The 23,887-nt window shown below is 40.8% G+C and overlaps 1 protein-coding gene across 3 annotated transcripts in view; it reads right to left on the bottom strand.

The window, feature by feature from the left end:
- The window catches only part of LOC131675425 (aromatic-L-amino-acid decarboxylase-like), a 1,116,730-nt gene that overhangs the window by 493,974 nt on the left and 598,869 nt on the right, over positions 1-23,887 (bottom strand). For all 3 annotated transcript variants that reach the window (XM_058954401.1, XM_058954403.1, XM_058954402.1), the window contains one exon: positions 23,218-23,392. In XM_058954401.1, the coding sequence (XP_058810384.1) occupies positions 23,218-23,392 (175 nt within the window). The remainder of the gene's footprint in view (positions 1-23,217; positions 23,393-23,887) is intronic.

Genomic DNA, 23,887 nt, shown 5'->3' with positions numbered 1-23,887 from the left:
TTTCTTAAATGTAGATTCATTTTATAGACCATCAAAATTACTTGATCTGATAAATGTCGAACGAAGTTTTTCCAGAAGCGAAATCCATAAACATCGAGTGGTTGGATGTTCCCTGTCGTTCCTGTGGGAATTTTTTTTATATTAACAATTTTGTTTGTCGGCATCGTTTCCCTTATAGCTTTATCGCAATGTCCACTCCAAGAGTCGAGTAAAAGTACAGATTGAGGTCCAACATTTGGGTAAAAAACTTCTTTTAACCAAATTTTAAAATGATCTAAAATAAAAAAAATGTCATATTTTTTTATATCATTGCATTACAATAAACAAAAATATATTAACTTGTCGTTAATTTTCCAGATTTAGATGCTTCCACATGCACATTTTCTGATCTAAATAATGAAGATTCCACTATGGGACCGAATTAACCACTTTTTTCTTTTAATACTATAAAAAGTAGTGATAAAAGTTTCCCGGTTGCTGATATAGTTGGGTGCATTGTATAACTGTGCGTTGTCGATGAAACCGACTGTACCAGACATTCCACTTGCTTTTCTCCTTCAACTGCTAATGTTCTTCCCGAGTGCATTTCTAATTGGAAACCACTCTGATCTGAATTATAAAAGTTTACAATGCCGATTTCTGATACACATGATTTAACATCAGCTACAAAAGCATCAGCATTAGTTTGTAGTTCTTCTTTACTTTCTAATGTTTTTTTGGTGATAAATTTATTTATTTTTCTAGATACTATTCTATGAGCTTTTTTAAATTTTAGTAACCAATTTTGAGAAGCCTTAAATCTTATATCTTCGTGGCCAACAATTTTTTGAGTTTGCAATGCCCATTTCCGTATATCTCAATTATGCACTATCGTACCAGCTGCAATAGCGGCTTTTAAATTATAAAACGTGTATTGGCAATTTTGCGCAATTTTTTCTCGGTAAGTTCCATTTTTATGAATTGTTTTCGCCCAACGTATAAGTTGACTTATAGATGAAACTTTTTTGAATCTATGTTGTACAGTATCCAGTTTTAAATTTTTGTTTTTTCAGCTCCTCCAAAATTCTACGGTTCTTTGTTTATAATCAAATGTGATTTCTTCACCATCATTTGTGCACTGATTTGTTGGTGCAAGTCAGGATCAGGAAAGTGATGTTGAACTTTATCTTCGATTATTTTAGCATCAGTATCTTTATAATTTTCATGAACATCTAACGTCTTTTCAACAATCATATCAATATCATTAAACTCATACACGGCATCTATTAATATTTCTTTCAACTTTTCTGACAATTTAATTTCTTTGAAATTAATCTCGCTATCTGGTATTTGTAAACTTTGAAAATATGTTCATATTAAATTGACTACGTTCACAGGATTGATCTTCATGTGTTAATCTAAAACAAAATCAAGATATAAATACTCTTTTTTGCAATTGAATAATTTTACAAAAGACAAAAGAAAACCTAGTCTATAGATAGAATTCCATCATACGTTTTTAACAGTTATATTTCACATGTTTACAAATCAAAATATTGGAATAAAATTATATATGATAAGTGACGTAAATACTTACGTAGTAGACAAAAACTTTTCTTCTTGTTATGTACTATATTTTCGTGTTCGGGAAATTTGTATGTAAATATAAAAATAAGTTTATTTATAAATCCAGCACTATAAAAAAACTTGAACTTTTTAAATACTTGACTTTTCTTCCACTACTATGAATAATGAAATATGTATCGGATGTCTTATTATCGTAAGGGGCGTAGATTTTATATAACTTATCTTCTTCGAGCCATTAATAAGACAAAATTGTAAATAAGATAAAGTGTACAGCAAAGTAAAGTACCAACAAAAAGTAAACTAAACCACAAGTGAAAATAGAAAAAAGTAAACAGTTTATAAGTATAGGAATTGAGACTATAATAACTATTTATAACTATTAATATAAACAATTATTTGTTATAATTTAATTTCTCATTGACAAATTGTAAATGATTAAAAAAGAAATAATATCTATATTAAATTTCTACTTTTGAAATTAATAATTTTTAACTGTTATTAGTTGTTGTTTTTCTTTATTACGAATTAACTTTACGTTTAAAAAATAATAACTATTATTATTACTCTTTTATACACAGCTATATTTAAAACAATGCCAATAATATTTAAAAAATACTGATACTATAACTATTATTTTTAATTTCGAAAAAACAAAATAGTTAATAATTATTTATAATTTATTTTAGTCTCAAATTTTATATTTATAAGCCGTTATTAATTATTTTTATCTTTTTTGTATTTATAATGAAAAGAAAATAATAATTATTACATAAAATTTGTACATGAATGTAATAAAATAAATACATAAAACAACATGAATGTTATTCAAGAAATACATTTATTGTTCGCTATTTATATAAGATTAGCCCGCATGTGGTTCGGTAAGGGTGGTTTATAAGGGTGGGGGGGTTAGATAGGTTAAGGGTAGGTGGATAAGACGTATGTTATACAGCTGGGATAACTCGCTTATGGTATAAAATTCAATTATTTCAAGAAATAAAAAACGACTAAAGTTGCTTTTCATAGGATTAGGTGGGTTTGGTTAGCCTGCATGCGGTTAGATAAGGGTGGTTTATGGGGGTTTGGTAGGTTAGAGGCAGGTTTTTTAGTTGAGGTAACTCGCTCATGCATAGGATTAAATTATTTGAAGAAATAACAAGCGACTAAACTTGTTTATCCCAGGGTTAGGTGAATTAACCTGCTGATAATTTGACGGGGGTGATTTCTAGGGGGTGAAACACCCCTTAAACATTTTTTTTTTTAAATCCGGAAACACGTCAATTTAATTTTGGTATTTTCTCATTCTCAGTGCGATTTTTAAGTCACTCGAGCTGATTTACTATATTACGTGTCGTAAAACAGTACAAAAAATAGTGTATTTACCCCTATTAAAAAGGGGGTTGCAATCCTTCGGTATAAATCTTATGTCCTTAAAAGCGCCTTTTTATAAGAAATTTTTTAACGTTGCGTTTACTGCAAAATATTCATTTGATGCTGAGAAATATTATAAAAACTGATTTTAGTGGTTGATTTTCAGGGTGGATTTCACCCCTCAAAATCCCTTATGGGCCGATAAAAAAAAACACGTATCTAATTTTTTTTCAAGTACTACAACATATCCCAAAATCATTTAAATCGGTGAGATCGGATTGGGGTGGTTCCCTTGTTAGTGAATAAGATCATAATAACATAATTTTCCATTTTCATTTTTCTGGTTATCAGGACGGTACTACGCCAGTGGAGAACACTTTATTGGTCAATAATGCCCTCTGTCATTTGTTCGAAGAAATACGATATGAAATAAATGCTATTGAAATTGATAAAGTGAAAAATGTGGACTTAACGAGCCTCATGAAAATTGGCTTTCACTCTATACATGTCAAAGCTCTATCACTGAAAATGCCTGCTGGAATGGTGGTAACAACGAAGTTTTGATATGTAATGTTCTAGGTTACATGTTGTTGAAACGAAACGTAACTTGTGTAACAAAAAATCCACCATTGCTATTTATAACTGCTTTGCATATTGGAGACATTCTGCACACGTTTTTTCAAAGTTTCAGATCTAATTTTTTCTCATTCACTTTCTAAGATTGTTCACAAATGAGGTTTTGAAGTTGTTCCTACTTTTCTTACTGCTCTATCCAATTCTTCCCATAGTAGTTCAATAGGATTCAAATCTGGAAAATACGGTGGTCATTCCATCACAGCTAACTTTTTCTTTTTTTTCTAAATCAGCAAGATAATTTTTGCACAAGTTTGAAGTATGTTTTGGATCGTTGTCTTGCTGGAAAGAAACTTATGGCCGAGTAATCTTCTTTCGGAAGGCACAGCATATTTTTTCAGTATAGTTTTGTATCCTTCTTTGTTTGAATTTTCATCTATTTTTACTAAGTCTCAACTTTTAAGAAACAACTCCAGACCGTTATTGAGCTTCCACCATGTTTTACTGAAGAAACTAAATTTTTGTCTAAAAATCTTTCATTAAGCGCTCGTCGTACAACACATCTGCATTTATTACCAAATATTTTAAATTTACTTTCATCTGACTACAAAACTTTCTTCCAATTATTTACAGTCCAGTCCTTATGTTTTTTCGCCCATTTCAAACTTTTCTTTTCATTCATGTCCTTCAACAAAGACTTTTCAGCTGCGATTCGGCCATAGAGGCTTTTCTCATTCAATCTTCTCTTTATTGTTGAAGCATTTACTATAATATCAAAATCTTTTCTTGCAATTGCAGCTATTTTAGAAGCAGATTATCTTGGATTACGGCGACTAATATCACTAATACGAGGGTCGTTTGAAAAGTCCGTGCAAAGTCAGAAAGATGGCGCTACTAGTGCGTATTAGGTTATTTTCAGTTAGTAACATATCTTGGAAGAGTACCCACCAAGTTTCAGCCAGATTGGCAAATTACTTTGCTTTTTACATTCGTTTCAACCAAAGAAATCGAGTGGTTGTAAAAAAATGGACGAAAAAGAATTTCGTTTATTGATTAAATATTACTTTCTCAAAGGCAAAACGCCTCAGGAGATTAAACAGAAGCTTAATAAACATTATGGTGATTGTGCACCTTCGACTAGAATGGTTTATAAGTGGTTTCAAAATTTTCGGAGTGGCCATATGAGCACAAAAGACGCTGAACGTTCTGGACGCCCTTTGAGGTTACCACTTCAGAAATCATTGATAAAATCCATGATATGGTGATGGCTGACAGAAGAGTAAAGGTGCGTGAGATTGCTAGTACTGTAGGCATCTCGAGCGAACGGGTACATAATATTTTGCATCAACATGTGGACTTGAAAAAGCTATCCACTAGATGGGTGCCGCGATTGCTCACGATTAACTAAAAACGAGATCGTGTGAAGTGTTGCAAGAATGGTTTGCAGCTGTTCCAGCAAAATCCGCAAGACTTTAAGCGTCGTTTCATCACTGTAGATGAAACATGGATACATCACTATACTCCTGAGACCAAAGAACAGTCTAAACAATGGGTTACCAAGGGGGAATCTGCTCCGAAAAAGGCGAAGACAATTCCTTCGGCCGGGAAGGTTATGGCAACTGTTTTTTGGGATTCGCAAGGAATAATCTTCATCGGCTATCTGGAAAAGGGTAAAACCATTACGGGCGAATATTATTCATCGTTATTGGATCGTTTGAAATCCGAGTTGCTAGAGAAACATCCACGATTGGCCCACAAAAAGTCCTCTTTCACCACGACAATGCGCCAGCTCACGCCTCAGCAGTTATGGCCGCAAAACTGATGGAGATAGGGTTCCAACTCGTTTCACATCCTCCCTATTCTACAGACTTGGCTCCGTCGGACTACTATTTGTTCCCTAATATGAAAAAATGGCTGGCGGGGAAAAGATTTTATTCAAACGAGGAGGTGATTGCAGAAACGAATGCCTATTTTACAGACTTGGATAAATCCTATTATTTGGAAGGGATTAATAAACTAGAGCAGCATTGGATGAAGTGTATAAGCCTAAAAGGAGACTATGTTGAAAAATAAAAAAGATTTATTAAAAAAAATGAAGCAGTTTTTATTTTTGCACGGACTTTTCAAACGACCCTCGTATAAACGAAACCAATACTCAATATTGTACAATATGTATGTTGTAACGTTTGAATCTATCTCGCGTTATGAAAATAATAGTTCGGACTCTTTACATTGAATTCGCAATTACGTCTCCAAGAAAAACAAGAAGTTGATACGCGCGCAATCTAAATAACAAAAGAAAATCTTTCGAGTGGCAAACCACGAGGCTTACCAACTCGATGAGCTGCTTCGAAATGCAATTGAGAGCAATCACATCTATCGGGGAGAGGCCCGACAGCGCTGCGATCACTGCTCAATTTAATTTCTTAACAGTAAACATGTATCAGGAGGGAAGATTTCTAAGGCCGCTTTTTTCTCATGAGAGAGATAGTCTCATGAGTTGAGCGCTTAGAGATCTGTAAGAAAGGAATTTAACAGGCTAACCACTGAAAAAGAAATTCGTCTCAGGAAATAGCTGAGGCTTTATTTCTACACAGTGCTCGCGCTGCTAAGCAAGGTAGGAAAATGAGTCCTCTTGCCGCAGCGACGAGCGAATTTATACATGCGAAATGGGCTCCTTTCTACGCTTGGTAGCGCCTTCAACGCTATTTTTGTCATTTACGCAAATTTTGTACACGTTTTATCGCAAAATGGCTCGATCGAAATTGCAATTATGCGATTTAAAAAATTAAGCTAGAAAAGATGAATTTTTTAACATAAATTGCATCTCGAGGAAAAATCGCCTCTCAAAGTTATAAGTTATACAATTTAATAATAAAATTACGCCGTTTTTACAATAAAATTATGGAAAATTTTTACATGAAAAAATCGCTTGTGGTTAGAAGAATGTTATTCAAATAAAAGATGATTAATGTTGCTCTCTAATTTTGAATAATAATTAAAAAACAGATTTGCAAATTTCTTTTTTAGCGGTTTAAAAATCAGCAAATTAGTGACAATCATAATCATCAATTTTACAGATACGCGTGATCGATTTGCTATCTAACAGTGTTATTTTAATTGTTTAAAAAAATTATAAATTGTTTATTTATTGATAACTTAGTGAATAATTAGTTATCAAAGTGTCAAATTCTTGCTTTTCTGTTTCAATACGTCGAGATTGTAATCGTATGCTCGAAATAACAATATTGTTGTTTATTGCAAAATAACTAACAATGTTAACTTGTAGATTAGATTTGACTAACAAATATCGATTTGAGAGTTATATCAACATGAAATTCAGGATCAGCGCATCAAATTTAACTAAGAAATACTTTCTTTCGTTTAAAAAACTTTATAATTGACGATTTTCTGTTGTAAACAATAAATTTTCCCACGGTCGTGACGTCACGCTCCTTATATGGTAATGTTTTCGCAGAGTTGCCCTAACACATTAGCATATACGTGTGAAAATGCTCAATTACCGCTTTTCTCTAATAGTCTCGTGTGTGACGGGTTGCCGTTTTGCAGAGGAAAATAGGAGACAAATCAGACTGGACCGTTACAATGTCAATTTTCAAAACTCATGCTCTAGAAAAGAATCTAAAATAATTCTGAAAAGAGAGGAATTTAAAAATCATATACCAATAATAGTTATTGATTGCTCTAATCAAAACGAGTCTCTGAAACAGGCTTTAGTAGACGTGTGTTTGGATTTTCAAATAAAATCATATATGGGTAATTCTTGGCTATTTCGATTGACTTGTAACCCTTAGGTTACGGATTTTTTTTTAATTTGGCACAATTGTTGTTCACATAAAAGTGAGATTTTGCCCAAATTTTGAAGACGATACATTAATTATATCAATAGTTATTAACAATTAAAAAAAATGATAAAAAATTTTCAAATGGCTATATTTTAAAAAGTAATAAAGATATGGAAGTCGGATTTTTTTGAAAATACTAAAAATGCCTTCAAATTTTGAAATAATTACAACAATAAACAATAAAAAATTTTTTTCGTATGTTATTAACTTTTTGTTTAAACAATTGCTAATATCTTAAAAAGTATATATTTTTGTTTTAATTCTTGCTCCTGCGTGTTTCTGAGGATTTTTGCTATCGAAATCAATCATAAAATTCAAGTGCTCAACATATCGGAAGACGTAGCTCTAATCAAAAGAAGATGCCTCGGTGTACGTCGCAATGGCAGCGGGACGTCTTCGATGTCTTACGCTGAGGCGTTTTCTTCTAATTAATCAAGAATTTTTCAAAAAAAAATATACTTTTTGAGATATTAGCAATTTGTTACACAAAAAGTTAATAACTTACGAAAAAAAATTTTTATTGTTTATTGTTGTAATTCTTTCGAAATTTGAAGGCATTATAAGTATTTTCAGAAAAATCCGACTTCGATATCTTTATTAGTTTTTAAAATATAACCGTTTGTAAAGTTTTTATTATTTTTCTTTAATTGTTAATAACTTTTGATATAATTAATATATCGTCTTCAAAATTTGGAAAAAATTTCACTTTTATGTGTACAACCATTGTACCAAATTAAAAAAAAATCCGTAACCTAAGTGTTATAAGTCAATCGAAAGAGCCAAGAATTACCCATATGTATCCCGGTAAATATCACAATCTACTGTTTTATCCTACCTGATCGTTTTGTTCAGTACAGCTGAATGAACTTTAATAGTAGATGCAGAAGAGAGAGAGAGAGAGAGAGAGTGAGTACTAGGTAGGATCAAGGAAATGTATGTTGTTTGGAGATTTAATTTAGAGAGAAAAGACGCAGACGTATCCCACGGATTAGGGAATAGATCGCACCTAGCCGGCTTAAAAACCCCAGTCACAAGTGGGGAAAAGCCTTTTAAATGCGGCAACTTTATTGATATAAACTACAAAACTATATAGAGCACAAACATTGATACAAGTCCGACGCAGAGGCGTCGTTCGCCTTCGGGCTCTCGCCCTTACAATTTTGCGCGTATGCGCGCAGATAGTCCGGTGGACAATCCGTTCCACTTATCAGTTGCCTCAGGACTCGTAAAAGAGGGAGAGAGAGAGGAAAAGTGCCTCCGAGATATAAGGTACGGTGTAGCCTCGACGTCTCGGGAACGGGGACAGCCCTCGCTACAGCGTCGCCTGAGTGAATTGGTGGGCGCAGAGCCGCGTAGTTGGAGGCACTTCTGAGGGCTGATCGCATTTTCACCTACGACAGTAGATCGCCCTGTCCGTGGCCCAGTAGCCACGAGTCACTGGTCGTGGTGACGGTTGGTATTCTCGCCAGTACCACGACGAACACTTTTCTGGCTTACGAAAAACTGTCACCGCAGCGCACAAAAAAATGATTAGTCTAGGAGCGTTGGAGAAGTTCAGGTCCGTCAAGGAAGGCGTACAAACTTAAAGCTAAAACTCGCGGGAAAGCGATGCTCGACTTATAAGCGCGAAGCATTCCCACTCCTCCCCGCGCTAAGGGCCCGCGACGCGGTAGAGAGACAAAGAGCGCTACTTGAAATGCGAGCCCGTCGCACATTCGGACCCCGCACATGCCGCACCGCGGGCGGTTGTTAGACACATGTTGATAAGGACTCGCCGGCTTATCGCACATGCATCGCAGCTGACCCTGGCCCAGACGCGGCACAGGTAGACAGAAAAATATGCCAGCTTATCGCGAGATCTTGAGGACGCATGTGCGATGGAAATCGCCTCGTGACAGAAGAGTGTCCTTCGATTGTGAGTAGTTCGTGAGGTGTAACTGTGCGTGCGACACCTTTTCTCTTTCGTGACTAGTCAAACAGGCGAATTCAGCAATCTTGCCGAATTGCAATTGAGAGGCTCTGATTAATCTATGTACCGACCGTTCTTTGATTCTCTCTCTCGCTTTACTTATCTTTCTGCTCTTTCTGAACTGTCCTGTACACCGACACGTACATAAACTATATATATTTATATACTACTATAACTGCATGGCTTTTTTTTCAGACTACCTTTTCTTCCTATCGCTTCCCTCAACTTTCACGATTTAAGCTGCGCGTCCCACGACGCTCTCCGCGAGCCAGTTGGCGATCTGATCTACCGGGCCGATTTTAGGTAGCAGAACGTAATCCCCCAAAGAGCTGCAATTGTGTCAGCTATTACTTGATCTCGGTTTAATTAACATACGAGGTGTGTTCAAAAAGTAAGGTGACTTTTCAAATTTCACGGGCAACGTACTTTCGATTATCGATTTTTTTATTTTGTTATGTTGGTACACTCTTCTCGAACATCTGTACCAAGTTTCAAGTGTATAGCATTTTTTGTTTGGTTGTGAGAGGCGTAAAGGTTATAAGTGTTTTGCGTGCTCGGCGATTTCTTGCTATCGAAAAATATGGGTCAAAGGATTTGCATCAAATTTTGTGTAAAAAATAACATAAAGTGCTCCGAAACATTTTAAATATTGACGGTGGCATACGGTGAAACTGTTCTAAGTAAAAAAAATGTTTACAAGTGGTACAAACCCTTACAAGATGGCCGGGAAGATGCCAATGACGAGCCTCGCTCTGGACGCCCAAGCACGTCAACAACTGATGAAAACGTTCAAGCAGTGAGGAAAATTGTTCTGGAAAATCGTTGAATCACTATCAGAGAAGTTGCTGAGGATGTTGGTATATCGCTTGGCTCGTGCCATGAAATTTTTTCTAACGTTTTGGGCATGAGACGTGTGTCAGCGAAGTTTGTTCCGAAATTGCTAAATTTTGACCAAAAGAACCGTCACATGAGCATCGCTCAAGAACTGTTGAATGACGTCAACGACGATCCAGATTTACTCAAAAGGGTCATAACTAGTGACGAATCATGGGTATATGGTTATGATATCGAAACCAAAGTCGAATCGTCCCAATGGAAGAGCCCAGATGAGCCAAGACCGAAAAAAGCACGCCAAGTTCGATCAAATGTCAAAGTTTTGCTCACTGTTTTCTTCGATTACCATGGCGTGATGCATCAGCAGTTCTTACCATATGGATGTACGGTCAATAAACAGTATTATCTTGAAGTTATGCGCCGTTTGCGACAAGTAATACGAAGAAAACGCCCAGAATTGTGAAAAAACAATTCATGGCTTTTGCATCACGATAATGCCCCTGCTCACTCATCTTTGCTTGTGAGAGATTTTTTGGCCAAAAACAACACCACAATCATGCCTCAGCCACCATATTCACCGGATTTGGCCCCATGTGACTTTTTCTTGTTCCCAAAACTAAAGAGACCTATGAAAGGACGGAGATTTGCAACGATTGAAGAGATAAAGACTGCATCGATGGAAGAGCTCAAGGCTATAACGAAAAGTGCTTATGAGAAGTGCTTTGAGGATTGAAAAAACCGTTGGCATAAGTGTATTGTATCTGAGGGGGATTACTTTGAAGGGGACAACATAAATATTGATAAATAAATAAATATTTTTTCTTAAAAATACAAAGTCACCTTACTTTTAGAACACACCTCGTATTATAGCGGTCTAAATCTCCGTTACAAAGTTTCTGAATAAAAAATAAAAGTTGATATTCTATGTTTTACTTATTTATTAAGACAATCATTTCATTAATATTATATAAATAAATATACTTTTTCAACCACATCAATCAATATTCATTTTTCGAGCATATATGTGTTGTGATGAATTTGCGAGATAGATTCAAATAGATAGTTCATGATTAGTATACGTTCCTTGAAGATTGTAGATGAGATTATTTCAAGCTACTGTTTGATTTGATTTAGAAATCGCTACCACTCTTCTTTGATGTATTTCTGATGTTAATTTTTCAGAACAGAGTTGAATGTATACTGCATTATCTTTATGCGTTTCTTGAACTCTACAGATGATATAATCTTGCTTACCCCCATGATGCATTGCCTAAAGCAATCTTGATTGCCTTGAGTTTGAGACACTCTTCTTTTTTCGTCTTCTTATTGTAAGAAATGTAACAGATATTCAATTCCTTGTTCAAGTGCACAACTGTGTTGGAGCATCTTTTAGCAAACTTCTTCTTTTGCTTCTACCCAGGTTTAATGGATAAGATTGATTTCTATATGGTTTGATCTCTTATTATACTGTGATAGTAAGCGGTCAGCAACTTGATGGCATTGTTCGGCGGTTTGAAGGCAGCTTGACCGTGGCTGGTGGTAAAACGGGACTATGGCAGCTCGAATAATGGTAGTGACAATGCAGCTCGATTTAAAATGGGGCAGATTCTTATGTCTGGTTTCGCATTTAGCCCTACGGCGTCGTATCTCTCTCATTTCGTACCTGCTCTGGTTCTGTATCCCTTCTGACCCCATACCCTTCTAATATCGTATTTCTCTAATTTACCTACTGTCCTACTTTGGAAGTCATTGTTAGACCGCTGGGTGGCATTTTGCTTATTCAGCAGGATATCGATTCTGATGTTGGCTGGACCAAAAGTGCTGGGCTTTTCCTTAATATTCATAAAACCCAAACCTCCGCAGCATTCTTAACCTCTCACTACCTGATTTTTCTTCCATTCCTCATCTCACTGTAAATAATATCTTTATGCACTATGTAAATTCTGATGAATATAGCAATGTTTTCAACAATATTGATATATTTATATCACTCTTCTTTTTCCGGAATATCCAAGTTAAGTCACTCATTAGCAAAATAAATTCGTCCCTCCATACTTTTAGATTAATAAAAAATTACTATCTAAAGTGTTTCGAAAGCGTTTTATCGAGACCGAGTCCGGGCTCAGTTCGTTCCGTGCGAATTAACGCACAGGAGACAGAACATCACCTTACAACTTGTCCCGCGAATTCCGCGAGGGTGATGCGAGTTCACGCATGCAACCGCTCGTCCGCGTCCGGCCTATACGATGCTCGGAGAGAGAGAAATCGAGGCGCGCACCGAGAAACAAAAAGGGTACCTGACCTTGGGAGGGAGCGCTGCTGCGGAAGTCCTCGTCCTCTGAGCCAACGATGTCGTCCTCGAAAGGCGGGATTCTGGATACAGCTCGTCTTCCTCCTTGGTGATGGCTCAATGGCAATCAACTGCACGAACACTGATTCTTGTCGCGAGGCTTAACTAGTTGGCAATTAGTTGCCGGTCAAAACCCTACTGACTGCGATCTCACGCCTTCCGCGATTTCTTACGCGCCCCTCCCTATAGGTACTCAAAAACGGCCGAGCGCCGCCGGCTACGCACACATGTGCGACTCATGCCGGCGACACTATTTCTCTCTCTCCTCCTCTGCTCCCCGCTCATGCCTATCCCTCCAACACCAGGCATCTCCGCCGATCAGGAATCAAACCTGCAACAAAGCCACATCGTGCGTCGATACTCGGTTTTACTCAACCAAGACCGATGTGGCAGCGGCTCAGGGGAAGGCACGCGAAAGAGAGAGAGAGGCGAACAGGACGATCGAATTCAACGATCGATTCGCCCGTCACAAGTGAAAAAAAATTGACTAAATCAAAATAGAGCGACTGAATCAATTGAAAAATTTAGTGAAATCGTTCGTTTATTTTATATTAGTAGAATCTCTATGAACTGTTGCAGAGGTATTTTTGTTTGTGTCAATTGGAAAAAAATTGAATAAAATGACTAACAGTGATTATAAAATCACTTGGATTTTGGTATAATAATTCCTATCTGAGCTAATATTTGAAAGGTTATTGAAATTCGAGTTATAACGAGTCGCATTCTCGTTATGTCTCTCTCTCCCTGCGGCCAGTTTGTTTATTAATCATAATTACACTTTACCATGCATTATAATAATTTATAATTTGTAGCGCAGTTGAAATGTCAGCGAACAAGGTAAGAGTCGAGTCCTACGATCTATACTATCGATAGTCTCTAGCGCGGATGTCGCGGAGAGACCGCGATCGCGAAGGAGAGAGAGAAGGAGAGCGCGCAATGAGTCAGTTGGCATGCGAGCAGAGACAAGTACGGACGCTAGCATAGTTTGACAGTAACACCCTTTTTCTTTTGCGTTACGAGAGATCTCGAGGGAGTAAGCGAGTACGCAGTGGCGATTATACGAGTCCAAAGATCGCCAGCGATAAGCGAAGGCGCATAGCTTATGTTGACAGGAATTCCGTCAGCTATAAGGCTAGGAAGCGAGAACGCCCGCGCGAGTGTAGGGCAGGAGTAAGCGTGGTCGCGATCTACTGTTCGTGCGTTGCTGCCGTTGTAATAACCGACGACAACTACTGTAAGTACCTAGTCGATTCTCTCTCTCTCTTAGGCTCTCTCTTTCTCCTATTGCTTGCTAACTGCATTTGTCGCTTTAGTTTTTCGCCCGGCTTACGCACTCTGTCATTCTGCTCGGCATTGCGTCCTGCCTCGAGCCGCTTTAAGCGAATTCGTTGTCCGATCTTGTTCGGTTGCTGACAAGATCGGCACGCTGCGTTGCGTCGTCGCCTTGTTCGCTGCCACTCACATTTCGCCACCACGCGCGCTTGTATGTATTCGTAAGTGCCTGAAATACAAGATTCGTTCCTACCAAAATCCGCAGCAACTTATTCCGATACACCTGCCCTGTTGCGTTACGTATATACATCTCACGCATAAGCGAAAATCACAAAACGACTAATTGTGTATGAATATCAATTCCCGATAAATTGATTTCGATAATAGCATAACCTATCTATATATTTATACATTTTACGAAACGCCTTATTATTTAATAACATTTTCTTCTATTATATATTATTATATACCGATACCGTCGTACAACGCCAAACTAAAATATAATAGTAACATATTAAGATAAATAAAATAATATTCCTAAAAGAAGAAAGCAAAAAATGAAAATTATCAAGTACAAATAGAAGAATATAAAACTGAATATAAATAATAATAAGTAGAAACAAGATGTCTGACATAACTAATTTAACTATTTTTAAAACAGAAGTAAATATTAGAATAAAAGAATGGATTAAAACACTACCTAGTGATACATTAAATTCAATCTTAAACGACCTTGAGCTCAACAACGATGGCTTAATGTACGAACGTGCTAATAAATTATATAGACGGTTACAAGGCGATTATATCGCGCAAGATTTTGTTGAGACAATCGATAATTTCTCGCTTCAAGCGAAAGAAAGACGCGATAATTTATGTATGACATTAATACAATCAAACGTCATTCCAAAATCGATACGCGACGATTTTATAGAGATAATCCAGCAAGAAATCAACGAAGAATTGGACAAAACAAAAGAAACAAACAACGAACAAGATACACAACAACAAGACATGTCGTTAACACCAGCTTCGAATACGTCAGAAATAATAATAAGAGAATCTGCGACGAATGTAACAATTCCAACGACAACAAATATGGCTCAAACTATGACAACGACTAGTTTCATCAATACGCAGCCCAAGATGTCGACAACAGAGAATAAGACGAATGCTATGTCACATATGCTGCAGACGCCAGAGAAAATGATTTGGTGTAAGCTACCCTCAGGGAAGGCACAACACATACCAGAATCAACGGCAAAAGAGCTGAAAGGAGCTTTAATTGCAACAAAAACGTTAAAAGAGAAGGTCGACGAACTAGAGGAAAATTTATCAAGACTCAAAAGCGAAAACGCTAAACTGCAAAACACAGTTTACAGTCTAAATAATCAAATAAAAATGATAACAGACATCAATAGTGATTTAAAAGTTACTAGACAAGATAAAAATGTTATCTTTAGAGACACATATAGTCTCATGGACCCAGATTTTGATTTAATAACAATCGAAGAACAACCACAGCTGAACGCAAGAACAGCATTCTTGTCATCAACGGCAAAAACTCAAACACCAGCCACAACGACTAGTATTTTGAGAAACCCACCGCCGATCGCGAGTACAGGTGCAACACAGGTAACGACACTCGGCACACCAGGCTTCCAGCCCGGTGGAGCGACGTCTACCCCCGCAAGCTCAAGCTGGGGGAGGGGGGATCACAGACAAGAAGCGTATTCGCTTTCGCATGCGGCAGGAGCGCAACCGACAAATGCGACTCAACAGCAAGCTACTTTGATCCACGGACTTCCAAGTTGGAGGACTAGTGGAAACCATTTGGACAGTACTAGAGTTCAAACAAGGAACTTAGGAAAAACGGTGCGAGACTGGAAGGTACATTTCTCGGGCGATACAAGCACGAGTATTGAGGAATTTCTGGCACGAGTAGAAGAAAATTGCTGTTTGGACCGTATTACGGAAGACGAGATTCTTGATTCACTGTCTACACTTTTTAGAAGTCAAGCGCTACAATGGTACCGATTCTTGAGACCTACGTGGAACACGTACAAGGAGTTTCGAGAGGCAGCATTGATAGCTTACAGTAAGGTGCATCGCTATCATCGCAACATGTCAGTGGAAGCCCATCTGAGGACGCAAGGACCTGATGAAACAGTTAGGGATTATTTATCTGTGATGAACACCATATTTAGCCGCTTTGAGCGATCGTGGAGCATCCCAGATCAGATCAATTTGGCTATCGATAACATGATCCCCAAGCTAAAGAAAGAAATGAAGAAGGACAAGCAAAGCATCACGTCATTGCCACAGCTTCTTAACCGAGCCCAAGAAGTGGAAATGGCCGAGTCAGACGAACATTGGAAGCATCCGCCGTCTCCAGACCAGAGCTTGTTACCAGAAGCGGCATACAAGCCTAAAACGAAAGCGATAGCGCGTTCAAAAGTGAATATCGCCTCCATTAACGAGACAACGTCATCTCGGAGGTTGACTTAGAAAAATCCTTTCAAAACTTCTTTAATAAGAAATGCTTAGAGTTTGCTACTACTACGCCCCAAAGTTTACCCGTCGCGAGTATTGACGCTACCCCTATCTCTACGAAGAGCGCTGCATCAACCAATCTCTCAGGAAGAGGCCAGAACTACCGAGATTGAGGAGGCCGAGGTAAAGGACGATGGAGCCCGAGAGGCGGACGAGGAGGCGAGCGACGATCGGAGAGCCAAGCAAAGGTAATAACCCCGCACTCGGATCGAAACAAAGACAAACCACCTGGCCCAGACGCAGATAAACTGCTCTGTTGGGAGTGTAGTTGGCCCGGCTACACAAAAGCTATCTGCCCGGATTGCTCTAAAACAGAACAACCAAAAAACGCCGACAGGAGCGAGTAGACGAGGTTCCTATCGCTCCACTTATTCCGAGGGCCTCATCAGCTAACGCCGACTCAGGAGACCGTCAGGCCCAGTGCTCCGCAACAGCTATCCACACGCCGGCGCGGAATGTTGAAGCGATTACGCTGCAGCCAGACCAAAGTACTGCGACGTGCGCTTTAGTCGAAGAATACCCTCGATGGTGGCTAACTTTACAGATAGGTCACTTTGCTTTCAAAGCGTTATATGATACTAGTGCTTCAAGAACCGTGTTATGTCCAATTGGCCTTCAAATAGCCGCGGCCCTTAACTGTCATATAGCCATGTACGACGACCCGGGAGCTCGCGCTATAGATGGACATTACGTGCCCAGCATTGGCAACGTACAGCTACCATTCTCGGTCGGAGGGGTCTCCCATATGATAGACGCCCTAATTCTTAGTGAAGCCGAAACGGAATGTACTCTAGGAGGAGATTTCATTCGAGCGTTTTCCGCTTGCCTTGACCCAGAGACTAATACCTTACGGGTAAAAGGATGTAACCGACGGGTACCACTCATTCTCTCGTCTCTGAGGGTAGATCAGTCGCTTGCCCTGTCCTCTTTAGGCATAGAGGAGATTAACCAGGAGCGACGCGCAGAAATCGACCGAATTGTAGAAGAAGTTTTACCTGAAACCCTTCATAGCCACATTGGATGTACGTCATGGATCAAACACGACATAGATGTCGGAGAAGCCCAGCCTATCAAACAAAAATATTATCCAGTTTCTCACATTATCGAGATGGAGATGCATGCGCAAGTATACAAGATGCTAGAAGCAAACATAATACGACGCTCGAAAAGCGAATGGTCGAGTCCGGTCGTCATGGTTCGAAAATCCGACGGATCGTATCGCTTTTGCGTTGATTATCGAAAGGTCAATGCAGTATCAAAGGTGAGCGCTTATCCGCTTCCCTATATGGACGTAATCTTGAGAAAGTTACAGCACGCTAAGTACATTAGCGCACTGGACTGTTCAGGAGCTTTCCATCAGATCCCTCTTACGGAGCGATCGATACCGATTACCGCTTTTACAGTCCCTGGCCTAGGGCTATACGAATTCGTAAGAATGCCCTATGGAGTTGCAGGAGGACCAGCAACCTTTCAAATGTTAGCGGATATGCTAATTACACCCGAGATGGAGCCTTATGCCTTCGCCTATATCGATGACCTGATTATAGCGACCGAAACCTATGCAGATCATTTGAAATGGCTAACGCATATCCTTGAGAGGATTAAAGAAGCAGGGCTAACCATCAACCGAAAGAAATCACGCATCTGTATGACTGAAGTCCGATATTTAGGTGTCCTAGTCAACAGGGACGGGACTCGTCCTGATCCTGAAAGGGTCCGGCCCATTATTGACTATCCGCCGCCGAAGAATCTCAAGCAACTACGTCGGTTTTTAGGAATGGCGTCGTGGTATCGGAAGTTCCTGCCCGACTTTGCGAGCATAGCGGACCCGCTTACCGCTTTAACTAGGAAAGACACTAAATACGAATGGACAGAGACGCAGCAAGACGCTTTCCAGCGCATAAAAGGCCTGATCGATACTGCCCCCGTCTTGGCTAGGCCAGACTTTACGGCTCCATTTATTATAGAATGTGACGCCAGCGATACCGGATTAGGCAGTGTACTCTTGCAGCACGTCGGAGGCGAAGACAGAGTACTTTGCTACGCCAGTCGAGCACTCAGTGCCACCGAGCGAAGGCTTTCGGTCACAGAAAGGGAGTGCCTCGCTGTAATATGGGCAGTCAAAAAGTTCAGACCGTATATAGAAGGCTATCACTTTACAGTGATAACTGATCATCACAGTCTAAAATGGTTGCGGAACCTAAAACATCCGAACGGCAAGCTAGGGTGATGGTCACTGAGCCGACAATCCTACAGCTTCGACATCATACATAGAAGAGGAAAATACAACGTAGTTCCAGACGCCTTGTCGCGAATGTACGAAGAGGATGAAGAAACTACTATCGCTTGCTTAGCTTCGCTTAAAGCGCCTCCGCGAGTCAAGGACCCGTGGTACTTGAAATGGGTGCAAAAACTTCAAGAAAACCCCACTAAACACCCATATTGGAAGTATATAGGAGACAAGTTATATATTTATAAACCAGACGTTATCGTGGACGATTTGATGGGTACAGATGAAGAGGCTTGGAAGCTAGTGCTTCCACGAGAACAGAGAACTCAAGTCTTATCAGAGTGTCATGATAGTCTTACCGCAGGACATCTAGGGCGCTATAAGACGCAAAAGCAAGCCGCGCTTAAATACTATTGGCCTGGCATACACAGAGATGTAGCACACTACGTTCGTAACTGCCTCGTTTGCCAACAGACTAAAGTGGAGCAAGTTGCTCCAGCAGGACTGATGGGACGGCACCTAGTCACACGGCCATGGGAAATCGTGGAGGGCGACACTATGGGCCCTTTTCCTAAGTCAGCGCAAGGCTATGAACATCTATTAATCTTCATCGACCTCTTCACTCGCTGGATTGAGTGTATCCCGCTACGCAAAGCCAACGGGAGAGCGATTAGACGCGAGTTCAAGGAGCGGGTATTTCTACGATTTGGAGTGCCCGATAAGTTTTTATCGGACAATGGGACTCTGTTCAAAAACAAATTGGTAGACGAGTTCTTGGACTCGTTCGGCGTTATCCACGGCACGTGTGCGCCGTACTCGCCGAAGAGCAACCCAACCGAGAGAGTGAACCGCACGATAAAAACCATGATCAGCGCGTTCATCCAAGAAAATCATGCTACTTGGGATGCTCACATCACGGAATTTGCCTTTGCGTATAACACGGCTATCCACGAAGCGACGCGCGCTAGCCCAGCTTTTCTCAATTACGGACGACATCCCGACCCTCCTCACTCTAAGAAGAGAGCGGAAGATAGAGACATGATCCGAAACCTCGAAGCCACCGCCATAGAGAATTGGCACGCGAGGATGGATAAACTAGGAGACTTTCGCGCGGTAGCACTTGAAAATACGCGAATGGCGCAAGACCGCCAAGAAAAATATTACAACGTCAAGCGAAGGGATGTAGAATATCGCGTCGGAGACAAAGTATGGGCCAAAAACCGCCTGCTTTCCTCGGCCGCAATGAAAATCGCTGCAAAACTAAGCCCGAAATTCGCAGGACCTTTTGTCATTACGGCCCGCGTAGGAATGAACTCTTACCAGCTTATACTGAAGAAGATACTAACATAGGCAAGGTAGCCGTTTGCGATTTACGCCCTTGTCACGACGACGAGCAATGTCCAAAAACTGACGAGACGGAGGAATGCGAGTCTAACGTGGAAGGCTTGGACCTCGATAATTTGTTCGCACGAATCCCTAAAAGCGACGAGAGCAACGAGCAAAATTAAAAGGAGTTGGCCGATAGTGAACTAACCTCCGGCTGAGAACCCTTAACAAAAAGAAGGCGTAGCCGACCAAAGGGGAAAAAGAAACTTTCTCCACCGACGGTCCCACCGTCGCCAAGGCGGCTTCGCTCAAGACAACACTAACCTTTGCGTTGCTACCCCCTCTCTGCTTCTACGCTTTTAGCTGCCTCCTAACTAATCTACTGCTAACCTTTCTACGCTTATGTACTATTCCCGGACTGAATGCCAGCAAATAAGAAAAAAAAAACCATCTTCTTACTTATATTGACTCCTACAGATGGACACTACATCGGACGTTTCAGCGGTGAAAAGCCAAGAGGAGTTCCAGGAGCTCCAAGTGCTTACCGTCGCTTCGATGGAAGACGAGGCGGTCCCAGCAGATATTCAGCCCGAGGAACCGGAAGCGGCCAGCGTTGAAGAACCACATCAAGCGACAGCCCCACTGGACGTGGAGACTCCCGATACCGAGGAACCAGAGCAGGAAGCGGAGGAGCCCTCCGCTACTCCACAGGAAAGGACGGAGCCGACCATCAGCGACAGCGCTTCAGCGACGTCACCCAGCGATTCCAGAGATCACGACGAGCCACCCTCAGGCGAGGTTTATGGACCATTAGCGCTGGGAGACACCTGGAAGGAAATGCTGCAGCGTGTCAAGGCCGCTCGCACGGCCCGGATGGTGGCAAACGCCGAAGAGACAGCGACCTTCGGCGAGGCCATGAAATTCATCCAGGCCGCAGGCGCCGAAGGGAAACGCTTGGCAGGGGACTACGCCGATAAAATTCAGCGTGAGCTAGACCTAAAGGCGTACCTCGCTCGCCAACGAACCGATTTGCTCAGGCGCCGCCTCGTCGAGGAGGAGAAACGCGTGCTGGCGGAGGCGGTTGACGCTAGACTGCGAGAGGTAGAGAACCTGAGGGCTCAGATGAGGATGCTGGAACGCTCGGCCGATGACCCCTACCACTGGGTACCCCGACTCCAAGGGACCGGTCACCAGTGGGATGAGGAGTCCACTGCTTCCACGTCACCGCCTCGACCGCACTCGCCTTCTCCGATGGTGATCGCCCCGCATCCATCCAGACCAAGGTCTAGACCAAGCGATTTCGCTGAGGGGCCGAGACGGCCACCCGGATACCTTGCTCTACAGCACACCAACCGCACGAAGCCGTGTGGCAAGTGGGACGGGCGACGACGAGACCTGGTGGGCACGCGTTTCTGCAACCTGTGCCACCTCACCGGTGTCTCAAGGTCTACCGACTACCCCAATTTTCAGATCCATCCGAGATAGTTATCGGGACAGCTTGAGGCTTATGCCTACACGGACGCCGAGCTCCGCGCCCGTAGAGGATCGCGATAAGTGAACACGCTTAAGCGACAACGCGTTTGTGTGATTTCGCTCTTCCTGTTCCCATTCACCTATCTAGATACCGTTACCAAGATTGTTACGCGAGCGTGCGTAATCCCTAGTAAGGAGGCAACGCCTCCAATCAAAGAAAAAAAAATATTGTAAATTTTTTTTGTTACTGTATAAGGAATAAAATTGTAAGGGGAGAAAATTTTTTTAAAAAAATTTAAAAAAAAAAAATATTCTTCTTTGTCGTTCCACATATCTTCCCATTATGCTTCCTTACTATAACGACAGATTGCCTTACTTTTCTTTTGAGGATGCATGAGTTCTCCTTGGAAAAAGGAAACGTCTAAAGAGAGAGACCAGGTTTCGAGCTGGTACCCCCCTGGCAACCAGCGTCTGGGGGAGGGGCATATAACGAGTCACATTCTCGTTACGTCTCTCTCTCCCTGCGGCCAGTTTGTTTATTAATCATATTTACACTTTACCATGCATTATAATAATTTATAATTTGTAGCGCAGTTGAAATGTCAGCGAACAAGGTAAGAGTCGAGTCCTACGATCTATACTATCGATAGTCCCTAGCGCGGATGTCGCGGAGGAACCGCGATCGCGAAGGAGAGAGAGAAGGAGAGCGCGCAATGAGTCAGTTGGCATGCGAGCAGAGACAAGTACGGACGCTAGCATAGTTTGACAGTAACACCCTTTTCCTTTTGCGTTACGAGAGATCTCGAGGGAGTAAGCGAGTACGCAGTGGCGATTATACGAGTCCAAAGATCGCCAGCGATAAGCGAAGGCGCATAGCTTATGTTGACAGGAATTCCGTCAGCTATAAGGCTAGGAAGCGAGAACGCCCGCGCGAGTGTAGGGCAGGAGTAAGCGTGGTCGCGATCTACTGTTCGTGCGTTGCTGCCGTTGTAATAACCGACGACAACTACTGTAAGTACCTAGTCGATTCTCTCTCTCTCTTAGGCTCTCTCTCTCTCCTATTGCTTGCTAACTGCATTTGTCGCTTTAGTTTTTCGCCCGGCTTACGCACTCTGTCATTCTGCTCGCCATTGCGTCCTGCCTCGAGCCGCTTTAAGCAAATTCGTTGTCCGATCTTGTTCGGTTGCTGACAAGATCGGCGCACTGCGTTGCGTCGTGGCCTTGTTCGCTGCCGCTCACATTTCGCCACCACGCGCGCTTGTATGTATTCGTAAGTGCCTGAAATACAAGATTCGTTTCTACCAAAATCCGCAGCAACTTATTCCGATACACCTGCCCTGTTGTATAACTACTTCGCCGCGAGACTCTTTAGGTTGTCCCTCACCAAGTAACCTGTGGCTCACGACACTCTTCGCGGGCCGAATTTCTACGTAAGGAAGGAGGCAAGCTGATGCGGCTGGACCCAAGCACTGTTCGCACTGGGGCACAGGGTTGTCTTGGATAGCGCACTTCGCTTTGTTAAAATATTAATCCGCGAGAACTATTTATTATATAACTGATTTAGCCCGGAAAGAGCACTAGCTAAAACCCCGTTATAGAGTACAACTTGTAAGTTAATTATTATTGGAAGACCCATCAAAGAGTCTCTAAAATCATGAATTCTTTGAGCAAGATGGCAATATAGTATGTTTGTCTGCTGTATTAAATGTAATTCGAATAAGTTTTAATGCATTTCTTTTTAAAAACAAGTTTTACTGTTAGTCATATAGATATTAGTAGTGGTTCTATATTACAAGACTCTTTCTAAAAATTTGAACATAAATAATTAATTACTTACCACTACTTTGTTACAAAGCTCAAATCTATCGTCCCTTTTCACCAGTGATTCAAACATTTTCGCCAGTTTTATATGATTGCGAATGTACGATTGAAGACCTGATATGCCGTATTTCCTTATAACGCACCATAATTTTAGAGATCGAAACCTTCGGCTCAATGGTATACTCCAATGTCTTAAAAAAAATAAGAACAATAAAATTATTTAACAAGTTACTTTCTGCAAAATGATAAGATGCATTTCAAATGAATTCAACAAAATTGATAGATTCCATTCTTCAAATTTTTAAGATGTAAATGTAAGATTTCATGGAACATGTAGTTATTTATAGAATAATATTATTAATAGAATGCATTATTAATAAAATGGGTTTATTAATTGAATGGATCACGCAGAATCAGCGACATTGTTCTGTAGAAAAAAGCGTAGAGTTATTTAAGCAAAAGTTGGTGTGGATATACCCGTAGTCTGCTGGCAGCAGACTACGGGAGCACAGCGAATACACACACGCTCATGGTCCGCACACGATTGACCTCACGCGCTCCGGGAAGCGACAGGAACAGCAGCAACGTGGCGCGAAGCGAACGCTAAAGTGGAGCAGCGACCATATTAGATCGCGACCGATAAAAGAGTGGCTGAGCGCGAGAGAAGGGCATTCGAACGCATGAGT

Source organism: Phymastichus coffea, unplaced genomic scaffold, assembly GCF_024137745.1.
Source record: "Phymastichus coffea isolate CEN01 unplaced genomic scaffold, Cenicafe_Pcof_1.1 PCOF00021, whole genome shotgun sequence".
In the NCBI taxonomy this organism is placed as follows: domain Eukaryota; kingdom Metazoa; phylum Arthropoda; class Insecta; order Hymenoptera; family Eulophidae; genus Phymastichus; species Phymastichus coffea.
This window is presented reverse-complemented; position numbering and strand designations above follow the sequence as displayed.